Raw genomic sequence first — 12,732 nt, 5'->3', positions numbered from 1 at the left:
GGGGCTGGCTGGGGGGTGCCTCAGGGGATGCGCCCGGGGGCTCTCGGGCGGGTGGGCTTCGGGCCGAGAAACCCGTGTCTGGGGCCATGTTGAGATGGATGAGCCGGGTCTGAGGCATCTGGTCGATGTTGATGCTGTACTTGGGTTCTTCCTTGGCCTTGGGCCGCAGCGTGGCCGTGGCCGTGGGCAAGATCACGTAGCTGGTGTCCAGGGCCTTCTCCTGGGCCCGGCTCAGCTCTGAGTCCAATTTCTTAAAGATGTCCCCGTCGCCGATAAAGGAGGCCTTAGCTGCCTTGTCCTTCTTGAGGGTCAGCGAGTGGTTGGGGAAGTCGGGCAGGGGCCCGCCGCCGCCGCCGGGGTAGCGGGGTGAACCGTGCAGATGCAGCTTGGACACATTGGCCGGAAGGCTATTGAAGTTGGAGGGTGGAGCCTGCACGTGGGCCAGCTTCAGCTTCTCCTCCTCCGCCGGCAGGGACGGCCGTTTGAGCGTGCCGGTGATGGTGGCTGTACGACAGGCTGTGATGTCCTTATTCAACACTGTGGGAAGGGGGCCAGGTCAGGCTCAGCGGGGGCGCCCATCCTGGCTCTGTGCTGTTACTTCCTGGTAACCCCAAATCCTGCTCAGGTTACACTTTGATCTGGGCTTCTGTTCCCAAACGTGCACCCTGGGCTGCTTCTCACTGAGGGGAGGTGCGCTGGCTTCCTTTCTCAGGGCAACTGATTCTCTTTTTCCACTTGCTTCTAGGAAGCATAGCATCAGCCAACGGCTCAGTGTTGAATCCTCCTCCTCCATGCTATCCTTCTGATCCCACTGACAAGCCCCCCCCCTCTGACCCCCCAGGAATGAGATGATGAAACACAGAGACAATGCCTGGGACCTGGAGGAAGGCTGCGGGGCATGGGGGTGGTGGTGGGGGTGAAGGACTGGGAGGGTCTGTGGGAGCTTCGGCTGGCTGGGGACACAGAAGGAGAGAGGAGAGGAAGGCCTAAGAATCCCACACCTGCCCAGCCGGTACCCAGAACAGGTTTCTGGAGGCGGCTTCTTTGTGTGCCCCCTTGGGCCCAGTCCATCAGAAGGTGGGTGGGGGTGGGTGCCAAGGCTGGCCTGGGTCTCCCCCTCAGTCTGGGTGGGATGTGGATGAGAACAGATGGACACACAGACGCACAGGGTAAAGAGAAAGAAGCAGGGAGGCCCGGGGAGGGCCACCTGTCGCTCTCACCTGTCAGACGCTCACCTGATCTACAGGCTAGATCCACATCCTTCTCAAAGTCGGTCTACAAGACAGAGACGGGGCGGTCAGGACGGGGCAGCCCAGAGCTGTAGGCCCCACCTGGAGGGGTGTGTGCGCCTGCGTGTCCAGGCTGCACCATGCCTGTGGTAGTCATCTGGATGGGTCGTGGCCTCCAACCCTGTGAGTGCCCGCTCTGACTCGAGAGTGCTGTGGGTTCCCCTGGCCTCAGGGATGAGGACTGCCGCCCCCTCCAGGCCCCTTCAATGCAGCAGGTCACATAGCAGGCACCATGGCCAAGACCACCAGTCACCACCATGTGGGTATGGAGGGCTAGGATGAGGACCCCTGGAGACTCGTTGGCCCTTATGCTCAGCCTGGCCGGGGCTGGGGACACCAGGGAGCGACTAGACCATCAACTAGATGGTGCAGAAGGCCTGAACGCATGGGCTGGCTCGGTCATCAGATGGGGGCCCTTTCCTGAGTGTCAGAGGTCAAGCTCAGGAGACCTCAGGTGGCGGCGTGGAGGGAGGGGAGGGCTTTGTCCTACGGTGGCAAAACCTCTCTGCTGAGGTCCTCAAAACCTGCTCCATTTCTGAAGGAGAAACAAAGGCCAGGCACACCCTCAGCAGAGTCCCTGACTGAGGCCTCACCAAGGAGGAGGCACAGGCGACATGGAACTAGCTGAAGAGCCATGTGAGGCGGGCTCAGCAGGCAGGCGTAAGCGAGGGTTCCTGGGAGGACAACAGCACCGGAAGAAGCAAACCCAGACAAGGAAGGCCCCAGGGCAGGAGGCCAGGAAGGCATCCTGGTGTCCTCCAGAGGTGGATGCTCAGATTCGCACGTCGCAGCTGGGGTCAAGCAAGGGGCTGCCGCCTCGGGTTGGGAAACATGTGGTGACAGCCATGGGGTAGGGGGTTGGGGCAGGTCTGGGGTTTGTTGAGTTTGAGGGTCCCCTAGAGGCTGCTGCAGGCACCTGGCCCTTTGGGAGTCTGAGTGGGGGCAAACTCACCTTAGGGAGAAGGAGGGGCAAACTGACCTTAGAGAGAAGGAATGGGGTAGGAGCTAAACAGGGGCTGGGTGACGGGGGACTACGAAGGTAGTCACCAGAGGGACAGAGTGAGGGGACAGAGAGCAGACCCTAGTCTGGGGGGCAGCTGAGTCCTGTCAGGTCAGAGTGTGTGCGTGTGTGTAGGGGGCGGTGACTGCCCAGGTTTAAGGCTGTGTAAGCCAGTCCCTTTCCTAGGCTGAGATTGGGGTGTGGCATGGCTGGAGGCAGGAGCTGACAAGGGTGGATACACCAGAGAGTGCTGCGTGGACAAGGGCACAGCTGGCCATCAGCATCCACGAGGACTTGTCAGCACGGTCCCTTGCTAGCCTGAAACCGGGACAGGAACCTTGGCGAGCCTGAGATTCCCAGTGGTACACGGAGCCTGGGTCTCCTCTAATGGGGGACCTTGTGCAACTCTGGGTCCCTGGCAGGTGGACAGCACTTGGGGGGTCTGCATCCCAGGGCCGGGTCCTACCATGAGCTGGGCGTGGCCATTCTGGAAGGAGCCCCCCGAGTCCCCATTGCCCTCTTCCTGACGGTCCACCATGCGGCACTTCACAGCATCCTGAACCTGGGGACAAAGAGCAGAGGTGGTCAGTGCCTCAGCTGAATGCCCACGAGGGTGCTCGGCGTGGCCCTGCAGCAGTGCTAGGCTTTCCACCCACCGTCTCCTCCTCCGGATGCTGCCCTGTACGGCCTGGACCCCATCAGCTGGGGGAGCCCCATGCCGGATGCGGAGCTCGAACTCCTGGATCCGGGCACAACAGCAGAGAACAGTTCACAGAAGGGACATTAGTGATAAGGGCAGACTCTGAAGAACAGGGCCACAAACCAGGCCTTAAAGCCCTCCAAGAGAACGGACTAAAGTCTGAGTTCAAGGGGTCACAGGGCTGCAGTCTGTGGCAGGCCACTCTCAAGCTCCTGCTGACGGCTTGTAGCCACGTCCCCCCATCTTTGTCCGGCCCTCTCCCTCCACAGTTCCCTCTAAAGGCCTCCTAAGACTGTGCCGTTGTTTTCTTTATGCAGAATGTGTGCTGTTGTGAGAGGTCCCTTTCCGTATTGCCAGGCCTGTGTTCCAGTGTGCCTCTGGGTGGGTGGGTGGGGGGGCACTGCCAGCCTAGTGGCTGAGAACTTCCTCTGTGCCATCCAGGGACTCCCAGGACATCTGCGGTCTGGGTTTCATCTCCACCTCTTTCACCTCATCACATCCGCAAAGACCCTCTTTCCAAACAAGGCCACATCTCCACATTCTCGGGGTTAGGGTGCCTCTCTTTAGGGGGCACACAGTTCAATTCCCTCTGGGGCCACAAGGACCTGTGGCATCTTGGCAGAAGGGTCAGGGGGCTCCGTGGAGGTGGAGAGGGGTATCCAGAGACACTGTTGAGTCGGGCTGAGGAGGTCAGACGGGACAGGCCAGGGGCCAGCCCTCTATTCACCCACCACAGACACCAATTCTGAGGCTCTTGAGAACCACAAAAGGCTGGTGGCTATAGCAGGCAGGTTGGGGAAGGTCCCGGACACATGCCACCCAGACCTCCACAGGCCCATGCCGCATCCCACTCTTCTAGCCTCTGCAGTGTACCATGTGAGGGCCCAGCAGCCAGCCATCCACCCTCCTCTCATGCAGATGATGGGGGCACAAGGCCCAGAGAGGGTAAGAGACCTGCCGGAGGCCACACAGCAGGCAGGCAGGGCCAGGGTCAAAACCCAGGGCTTTGCTGATTTTAGAACCTCCCTCCCAGCTGCTGGCTCACTGGTCAAGCAGCCCACATTTGTTATGTTGTGTTAAGTGCCATCGAGTTGGGTTCTGACCCATAATGACCCTGTATAGGGTTTCAAAGGAGCAGCTGGTCTCCCGGTTCAAGTGGACTTTGCAGTCCAGCACATTAACCAACAGCCACACACCAGGAGACCACAGTCAGTAAACCCCTATTGTGGACTCCTGGTGCGGCACTGTAGGATCAGCACTGAACTGCAAACCCACAAGGTCGGCAGTTCAAACCCACCAGTCACTCCTCGGAAACCCCACACAGGGTCGCTGTGAGTTGACGGCGTTTAACAAAATTGCGTGTCCAGTGGGAGGCAAGTGGGGGAGTGCTCTTTCTGCCTGAGTGAGGAGGGGGCGCCCAGGCCTCTGTCCTGTACAAGCCCTGCTCTGCAAGAGCCAGGCTCAGCCGCGCCCCATCTGTCTTCCCAGTACACCCCCTGCAGGCCGTATCTGTTGTGGGGACTGCAGACTTGGTGGGCTCCCTGACTCCCTCAGCCCTGGGCAGGCTCCTTCCACCCCACTCTGATGTCCTGAGGTAGCAGGACACCCACACATAAGGACTCCTGGGAGATCTCGACCTGAACGTGGGGCTCAGGGTGTCTTCTGTGTCTACCCTCCCCCCACACTGTGTCCGGGAGTTTCCGGATGACACGCATTCCCAGGGTCCCCACTTTCAGTGCAGTATCTCAGTCTCATTTCGCTGACAAGCCTATCCTCTCTACTTTTGTCCTCTTCTTGCCCACAATCCACGGGCCTTTGGAACTGACCGTGTCACCGTCATTAGAAACCATCTCCTCTGCGGTTCTCCATCTTTTCTGTCCTCTGGGAGACAGTCTCTGCTCTGAGGGTCCTGAGGGGCTTCCATGGTCTAGAGTCCTGAACACACTCATTTTATCCTGCTGGTCTCATTTCACACAAGCCAGCATGGTGGTGACCAGCATGACACCTGGGTTTGACCTGTCAGGACCATGCCGTTGGCTGGAACTTATCGCTACAGAACAGGGCGGGTTGGGGCCTCCTTTCCAGGTGCTGGTCAGGGTAAGGGCATCCTCTCATGGGGAGGGGCAGCAGGGTGTTCTGCTTGGGTAGCCTTTGCTCCCCAAGTTCCATCTGTATGTCAGAGCTTCCCCTCAAGCTCAGGACTAGACAGGGGCCCTAGTAATCCCCTCAATGTTTGCAGGTGGTTGACTATGTGCTCCAGGCCTCTGAAGTGGACTGCTTTCCCAGTGACCCAAGTGGGACCTTCCCCTGGTCTGGGTCCCTAGAGAGGGGCTTCCAGTGATGGTGTGGGGTGTGAGTCTGGGGTCTGGGCTGACGGTGCCCTGCCAGCATGGACACCTTCCCAAGCCTTTCTCAGTGTGGTGACCCCTACCAAGGTGCAGGTGGTCATGGGGGCCCCTCAGTCCATGTTCCCACAAGAGGAAAGCCCTTGGCTCCAGGAGGAGTAAGGACAGAGCTGCCCACCTAACGGGGATCAGAAGTCAGAAGTCGTTTTTTTTTAGCAGAATGGTGTCCCTCTGCTGTTGAGAGAGACCCAGAGGCCCCACTTCTAGAAGCTTCCTGACATTGTATGGCCTTGCTGTGGGTCCAAGACTTGGTGTCCTTGGTCAGCTAAGACCACGGACATGTGTCCTGCTCCCCGACTTCCCTGGTTTTGTCTCTGCCTACAGCCTGTCCTCCTGTAGCTATGTGCTTGTAAAGTCCCTTTGTCTTCTCTCCACGAGGGGGTGAGGAATGGGTGCATCTGACCCACCATCTTGGTCTGCCTGCTCCACTGGAGGGCACAGCTCAGAGACTGCCCCCCACCCCCGGGGGCCTACACTCCCCCCGCTCTGCTAGTTACAATTCACATTGTGTTGGTGTGGTTGTACTGTGATGCTCGGGGCATGGCAGACGCTGGGCTGGCTGCTCTTCACTAAGGTGCTGTAAAGTCACCACTTTGTGATCAGACAAGATCAGTTTCCTTGAGGGTGTGGACTGCTCCAGGTACACATTGATGCTCCAGGTACACAATGACGTTCCGGGTACACACTGATGTTCGGGGTACACACTGATCTCTGGGTATACACTGATGTTCTGGCAAAGCTTGATCTCTCTCAACCCTAAGCTCTTCTTGTTGCTGGAGACATGAGCCTGCCGTCTGACGTACAACTGAGGCTTCACCATCCCCTTTCCCATGGACCACCAGAGGCTGTCAGTCTGCCGCTTGACCCAGATTTGGGGAGTGCCTGTCCCCATAATTGCACGAGCCAATTCCATGTACAAACCTCCCTCTCTCCCTGTCAATAAGTCTCACTAGTTTTGCTTTTCTAGAGAACCCAGATGGATTTGAGGGGCACACCTCTTCCATCCGGGTCAGGATGTAGCACCCCAAGAATGGGGAGCATCCCTCTTCAATCACTACTACCAGCCAGGGGGTCTTTGGGGTACTGTGTGGTGAAAACCCTCCTTGGACACCCTCTGGGGAGGGCCAGAAAATGCCCGAAGCTGGGAGGGGACATGCCCAGGCTCACACGGACATTGGCTCCAATGCCCTGGGTTCAGGCCTGCCTAGATGACCGCTGGACCCCAGGCTGGAGCAGCAGCATGTCTACTTTAGAGAAGCACAGAACTCAAAAGCAGTGGCTGCTGCTAATGGAAAGGTGGGAGAGTCCAGTCCACCCCAAGGCAGTTGCTGAGCCAGGTCTCACGGTCTTCCCAGAAATCAGCCGAGAACGCGGTGGCGCTCAGTTCTGCAGGGGCACCTGAGGCCCTGGGTGGTGGTGGCTGGTTTCTAGTGAGTGGATGCACGTGGTACCCCCCGAGGCAACCCGTCGCCCCACCCCCCGGGCCCACCTCTCTGCGGAGGATGCAGTGCACCATCACAATGACGAAGCCCTCCAGCGAGTCGAAGACAGCAAAGAGGATCTGGAAGAGGGCGGAGCGGCGGTCGGTGACCGCAAGGACGGCGGACATCCAGGTCAGCGCCAGCAGCGGCAGCACCACGCAGGAACTCCACAGAGAGGCCCTGAGGGCAGTGGGCAGCAGAGGGTCAGTGCTGGCCTGCCACCTTCCACCCCACCCCACCTCTGTCCCTCGGGGTCCCTACAGGGTCCCTCCACTCGGATGCTCCGGATGGCTCTCACCCTCCAGTCCTTCCCCCAGCCTCTGGAACTTGGCCTTACCACCTCACTCTCCTAAGACCACCCCATTCCCAACCTTGCTGCTGCCTGATGTGGGGAGGGCTTCTCTGTGTACCCCCCAGCTCAGAGGCTCCCAGCAGGGGTGCCAGGAGGGAGCCCCTGGGGGGAAACCCTGTTTTCTGTCCAGGAGGTATCAGGGAAGGAGAGAAGGTGATCCCGGATCAGACACCCCTCAGGCCCCCAAGCAAGGGATGCCTGACTGCAGTCGAAGGTGGCCTTCAGGAGGGGTGCTAGTCAGGCCCCTGAGCACTGGCTCTGGAAGGAGAGAAAGAGACAGGCAGAGCCCAAGAGAGATGGCAGACAGACAGACAGACAGGCAGACAGGACCAGGGACAGAGATGCAAAAAGAAAAAAAGGGCAGCTTCCCTCCTTGTGGCGAGTCCTGTTCGGCCCGGCCCCACCTGGCATGAGAGAAAGAGAGGCCCCCTCTTGCCAGGGTCCTGCCCCTCCAGCATCAGCAGGGGGCTTGTGCTGCCCCAGGGGGTTCAGCAAACTGCCCAGACCCTGGTCCTTGCTGCTCCATGACTTGGGGAGCTGCAGAGTTGGTATTGCTGTGGTAGGGACTGGGGTCTGCTCCATGATGCCTACCCCATCAGCCTCCCAAACGGACAAGGGATGGGTGGCTATGGAGTACACAGGAAGGGAGCCAGGGAAGATAGAAAGGCCAAGGCACTCGGAAGGGGCTGGACACTAGGGTCTGGCCAGGACAAGGACTCCCAGCATTCCCAGCTCCTTGTCCCCCACCCAGGTCAAGCACCCCTGCCTTCTGAGTGCCTCCTCTTCCATCTTCAAGGACTGGGTCCCCACCCAGTCCTGGTCTCTGCCTCCTAGTCATGCTTTCCCAGAACCAGCATTTGGCAGCACCTGCCCTGGCTCCAAGTACCTGGGATGAAATGACTTCGCCTTCCTGTGACTATCACCTTGGTTCTTTGGAAAACGAGCTTGGGAGAGCTCCCCCTAAGCCTTGAGGAGCTCCTATTGCCCCTAGAGGGTTTACGACGTGTGTCCAGGTTGGCTGCTATTGGCTGGCTAAGGTGGCTGGATACTTTTTATGGGGTCCCGGACTGCAACCTGCCCTGTGATTAATATGTTCCTCTCAGGGATTGTTCAATGTGTTATGCATTGTAACCTACTACGTAAATGATGTATCTGTGGCCTACTGGTGGGGTGGCTCGGTTCATGGCTCTGGTGGGAGGGCCATGCCTTGAAATTGAGGGGTCTCTGTGTACAGCCAACCCACTGAGGTTCAGCAGATAGAAAGAAACAAGGGAGAAAAGGGAGGAGAGAGGGTGGGAAGAGAAAGAAAAGAGAGAAGAGATGGAGAAAGGAAAGAGAGATGCAGAGAGGAAGGGAGAGAAGAGATGGAAGGGTGGACAGAGGGAGAGAGAGGAGATTGAGAGAATGAATCCTTGAAGGGGTTTTGTGGTTGTTCCTCACTCCTGAAGGCAGTGAGGAGAGCAGAAAGGTCTGTAGCAGAGCTGGCAGGGATGATGGCAGCCTTGAGAGGGAGCCCCTGCCTCCGTGCTTCCTGGTCCCTAATGGACCACTTGAACTGCAATCATGGTCTGTGGGTTCCAGTGGAGAGGCAGAGAGAGCACTGGTGGGGCAGCTGGTTGCAGGGTAGGTGTGTGTCATGGGGATCAGCTGTGTGCTGAAGGCGACTCTTACACTTGAAGTTATCCATACAGTTGGTATCAGTAGGGTGGGGTTCGCAGCAATGGTCCTGACTCATCTATGGTTTTGGGGATGGGAGAAGGGGTACAGGAGGAAGACGAGAAACTTTCGATTCTTGGGTTTTGCTCTCTATTCTGGTTGCTACTACCTGTAATGGGGAACAAGACAGGAAGAGATGCTCTGCTGAAGCAGTGGTTAGGAGAGCCGCACCCCGAGTGGCTTGGGGCGAAAGCCCAGCAGTTAAGCAGGTTGACTGATAAGAGTCCAGAGTCTCCTAGTTCAGCCCAGTGCTGACCAATGGGTTAGATAACGAATGGAAAACAAGATGAAACTGGAATTTGAAATGTTTGAATGTACTAGACTCTTCCCTCCTACGTGGTATTGAGTATTGTATTAAAAATTAGAGAGACTATGTTAACTCCATTCTCCAGGCAGTACTTGATGGTTGCTAAGTGTTATCGACTCACAGCGACCCTGTATAGCTTTCCAAGGAGTGGCTGGTGGGTTTGAAGCACCAACCTTGTAGTTCACAGTCCAGTGTTTATTCCATAGTACCACACCAGGGCAGTGCTAAAATGGGAAACAGTAAATGGGCATACGTCCAAAGGCTGTGGTGTCAGGATGTTGGCACTGGAGAGACAATTAGATTAAACGTGGATTGAGTACCACAGTGGCTGAAGACTTGACTCACCAAAGAGCTATGTGCTGGGGGATAAGAGAGTAAAAGGTGTCCACGTGGGGCAGACCCCTATGGGACCTGATGGGGGCTGTTGGAGCAGGCCATGCCGGTGTCCAGCAGAAGAAATCTCTTCCAGGAAGGACTGAAAGCTAACGGAAGTCGATGAGCAGACAGCCTGGCGTGCTTGCGTGGGATGACCACCTGGATCCACAAGACCAGCAGCAATACGATGCAGCAGGAAGAGATAGGCTGGACTTGCACATGGTTTGTTGGCTCCCACTGACCTAACCTCAGGGGGCTATGGATAAGAGAGAGAAGTACAGAAAGGAGCATAGACTCCTGAGCCCACAGATGATACCTGTGGCTACACTTGGATGAGCTGGCCCCGACTGAATGGAAATACGATGATGTGGCCCTGGGTATGGGGAGGAGAGGAATTTTTGACACCAGGAACTGATGTGTGTTACTACAATCTGTTGGCTGCCCGGGACTGGACTCTGCTTATGAACGCAGATGTCCAAAGATGCAACTGGAACCAAAGACTTAGTCCAAGGGACGTACTATCTCCACAGAACACTGGTTTGACAAGGAAAGAAAATTTATCTAAAATGAGGGGGGATAAAGGCATTGTGGTTTATGAATGTGCTTATACCCGAAACATGGGGTCATGAGAGGATCCCCATCTCCTGAAGGGTCTAGGGAAGATAGAGGGGGTGAAGCTGCTGATCGAGTGTGTGATGCGGCTTGGGGTGTTGTCAGCAGGGGTAAAGTGATGGTAAGAACTATAACTTTAGACACACTGGTTCAACGGTCAAACCCAAAGTCCCTGAAAAGTTTTTCTATGTAGACACTTTGAGAGAGGCTCAGAGCAAGAAAATGGTATCAGCCTTCAGAAAGGGTAAAGATGAGCGGACTTTGGAGAACTCCAGCAGATCCGATGACCTCTTGCCGCTGGACCAAGTGGACTCCGCTGAAAGCTTTTGCCCTACAGATGAACTGCCAATGACTGGTTGGGACTGGCAAGCATGTGAAAGAACCCACTGCAAAAAGGCCAGAGGGATCGCTGTGGTGACGTGAATTCCTTCATGTGGCCTTTCGTCTCGGTTCTTTGGAGACAACATCTCAGAAGAGCTGCTTTGCCCTAGTTTTCCACCTCAGAGGGTTACTTTTGCCCAGGTTGGATGCCGTTTCCTGGGCAAGTCATAAACAACTTAGCTTTGATGCATTTAGTCCATCCAGGGCGGCATCCTGCTCTGTGAAGTGTCTGTGGTCCACTGAGAGGGGAATGGTCAGTTTGTGGCCCCGGTGGGAAGACCAAGCCTTGAGATGCTGAGGCGTTGCTGTGTCTATACATACAGCCAACCCCACAGGGGTCTGGCAGACAAAGAAGAAAAGCAGCAACAGGAGAGAGAAAAGGCAAGAGACCCCCTAAAAGAGCTACAAGGCTGGTCAAGTGCTGTAACATGGAAGATGGCCAGAGGCCTAAAAGGGGCCCAGCAGTTGGCCAGTGGGGACAGACATCAGGACCAAGAGGAGTCCTCAGGGGGTGGCGAAGAGGCCTGTCCTGTGGAGATGGACTGAAAGGGCTGTCTTGCACTGAGGAAGGGAGACAGCCAGCCCGCGTGCAGCCTGGCTCTGAGGTGGTTGTACCCAGTCCTTTAATAACCACTTAACTGAGTGTGACCACTGCGAGAGGTCACTGGACCCTGAGGAGAAGTAGCATGGGGCGGTGGGGGTGGGGGAGTGGGGAAGAGCTGCTGGCGTCAGAATTGGTAAAGGCTAGAGTGAAAGGGTCTGAGCTTCACTTCCCAGGACCCACCGGATGCGTTGTGCTGATAATTGCCTCCATTACAGTTCTAGCGACGTTGCTGTGCTCGCTGCCATCACTGGGCAGCCCAGAGTGGACGCTCCAGGCCCTGTCCCCAAGTCACCCTGAAGGCCCCTGGCAACTACAGAGTCCTCAAAGGTCCCCACCCCACTCTCTTCTTTCAGGGGTTTTGAGGGCCAAGCACTGTCCAAGGTCTGGAATCCAAGCCCCTCCAGGACCCCTGCTACCTGCCCAGGCAACCAGTGCTCAGGGTTGGGAAGAAGAGCAAGTGGCCTGCTGGGGGGTGAGAAGACTAGCGTGCCTCCCTAGTGCTGCCAGCCAGTCCCTTCCCGCTCCAGGCCTCAGTTTCCCCACCAAGGAGTAGGGCAGGTGAGCTCCCCTCCCTCCTCTAGTGGGCTGGGACCCCACCATTCTCCTCCTGCTGAAGACCCTCCACGCGTCCCCACTGCGTTCTCATGTCTCATGTCTCTGAGAGTCACGGCCGTTCCACCCTCAGCAGTGGCGGCCCAACGGCTCCTGTAGCAGCAGAAGCCAGGGTTTGGGGCCGAAAGGAACTGACCGCCCCCCCACCCCTCGGGTCCTGGAGCTTCCAAAGATGCTTCTGCCGGGACCTAGCCAGAGGGCTACAGAGCCTCTGGCATCCTCACCAGATATGCTGGTGACCACAGAGCTAGGACATGCTGAGGACCTGATGCTGCCCCCAACCCCAATACATACTCGACACCCCGATCCACACTCCACACCCTCAGACCTGCCCACTGTCCCCTGTCCACACTCCTCAGACTGGCCCACCATCCCCCATCCACACTGCTCACCCTCAGACCTGCCCATTGTCCATACTCCTCACACTCAGACCTGCCCACTGTCCACACTCCTCACCCTCAGACCTGCCCACTGTCCAAGTTCCTCACCCTCAGACTTGCCCATTGTCCCCTGTCCACACTCCTTAGACCGGCCCACTGGCTCCCGTCCACACTCCTCACCCTCAGACCTGCCCACCCTGATCGGGACCTTATGTTCTCCTAGTAACGACATCTCCATGGTTCAGGACCCCGGGCCTCTGTAGACATGGACACAGCCATGGGCTTGGACAAGATGTTCCCAGGGCTGGGAAGCCCAGACCCTCCCACTGCCCCACCCCAGCTGAGCCAGGCCCATCCAGAGTCACCCTTACACCCCATCTAGTCTGTGCTCAGCACAACTGCTTCTACTGACTCACACACACAAATACACTCACACGAGTGCTCCCACGTCCCCACGCCTCACACAACACCCTCCTACACTCACACACGTCCCCACGTGCACACGCCTCACACAACAC

General features: G+C 57.3%; 1 protein-coding gene across 1 annotated transcript in view; it reads right to left on the bottom strand.

The window, feature by feature from the left end:
- BAI1 (brain-specific angiogenesis inhibitor 1) overlaps positions 1-12,732 on the bottom strand; it is a 64,267-nt gene that overhangs the window by 1,696 nt on the left and 49,839 nt on the right. Inside the window, exons 24-27 of the mRNA XM_006830851.1 lie at positions 6,884-7,055; positions 2,756-2,851; positions 1,236-1,275; positions 6-537 (exon numbers count right to left, since the gene is read on the bottom strand). Of these exons, the coding sequence (XP_006830914.1) occupies positions 6-537; positions 1,236-1,275; positions 2,756-2,851; positions 6,884-7,055 (840 nt within the window). The remainder of the gene's footprint in view (positions 1-5; positions 538-1,235; positions 1,276-2,755; positions 2,852-6,883; positions 7,056-12,732) is intronic.

Source organism: Chrysochloris asiatica, unplaced genomic scaffold (assembly GCF_000296735.1).
Source record: "Chrysochloris asiatica unplaced genomic scaffold, ChrAsi1.0 scaffold00001, whole genome shotgun sequence".
In the NCBI taxonomy this organism is placed as follows: Eukaryota; Metazoa; Chordata; class Mammalia; order Afrosoricida; family Chrysochloridae; genus Chrysochloris; species Chrysochloris asiatica.
The sequence above is the reverse complement of the archived record's forward strand: the minus strand, read 5'-3'. Positions and strand labels throughout refer to the sequence as shown.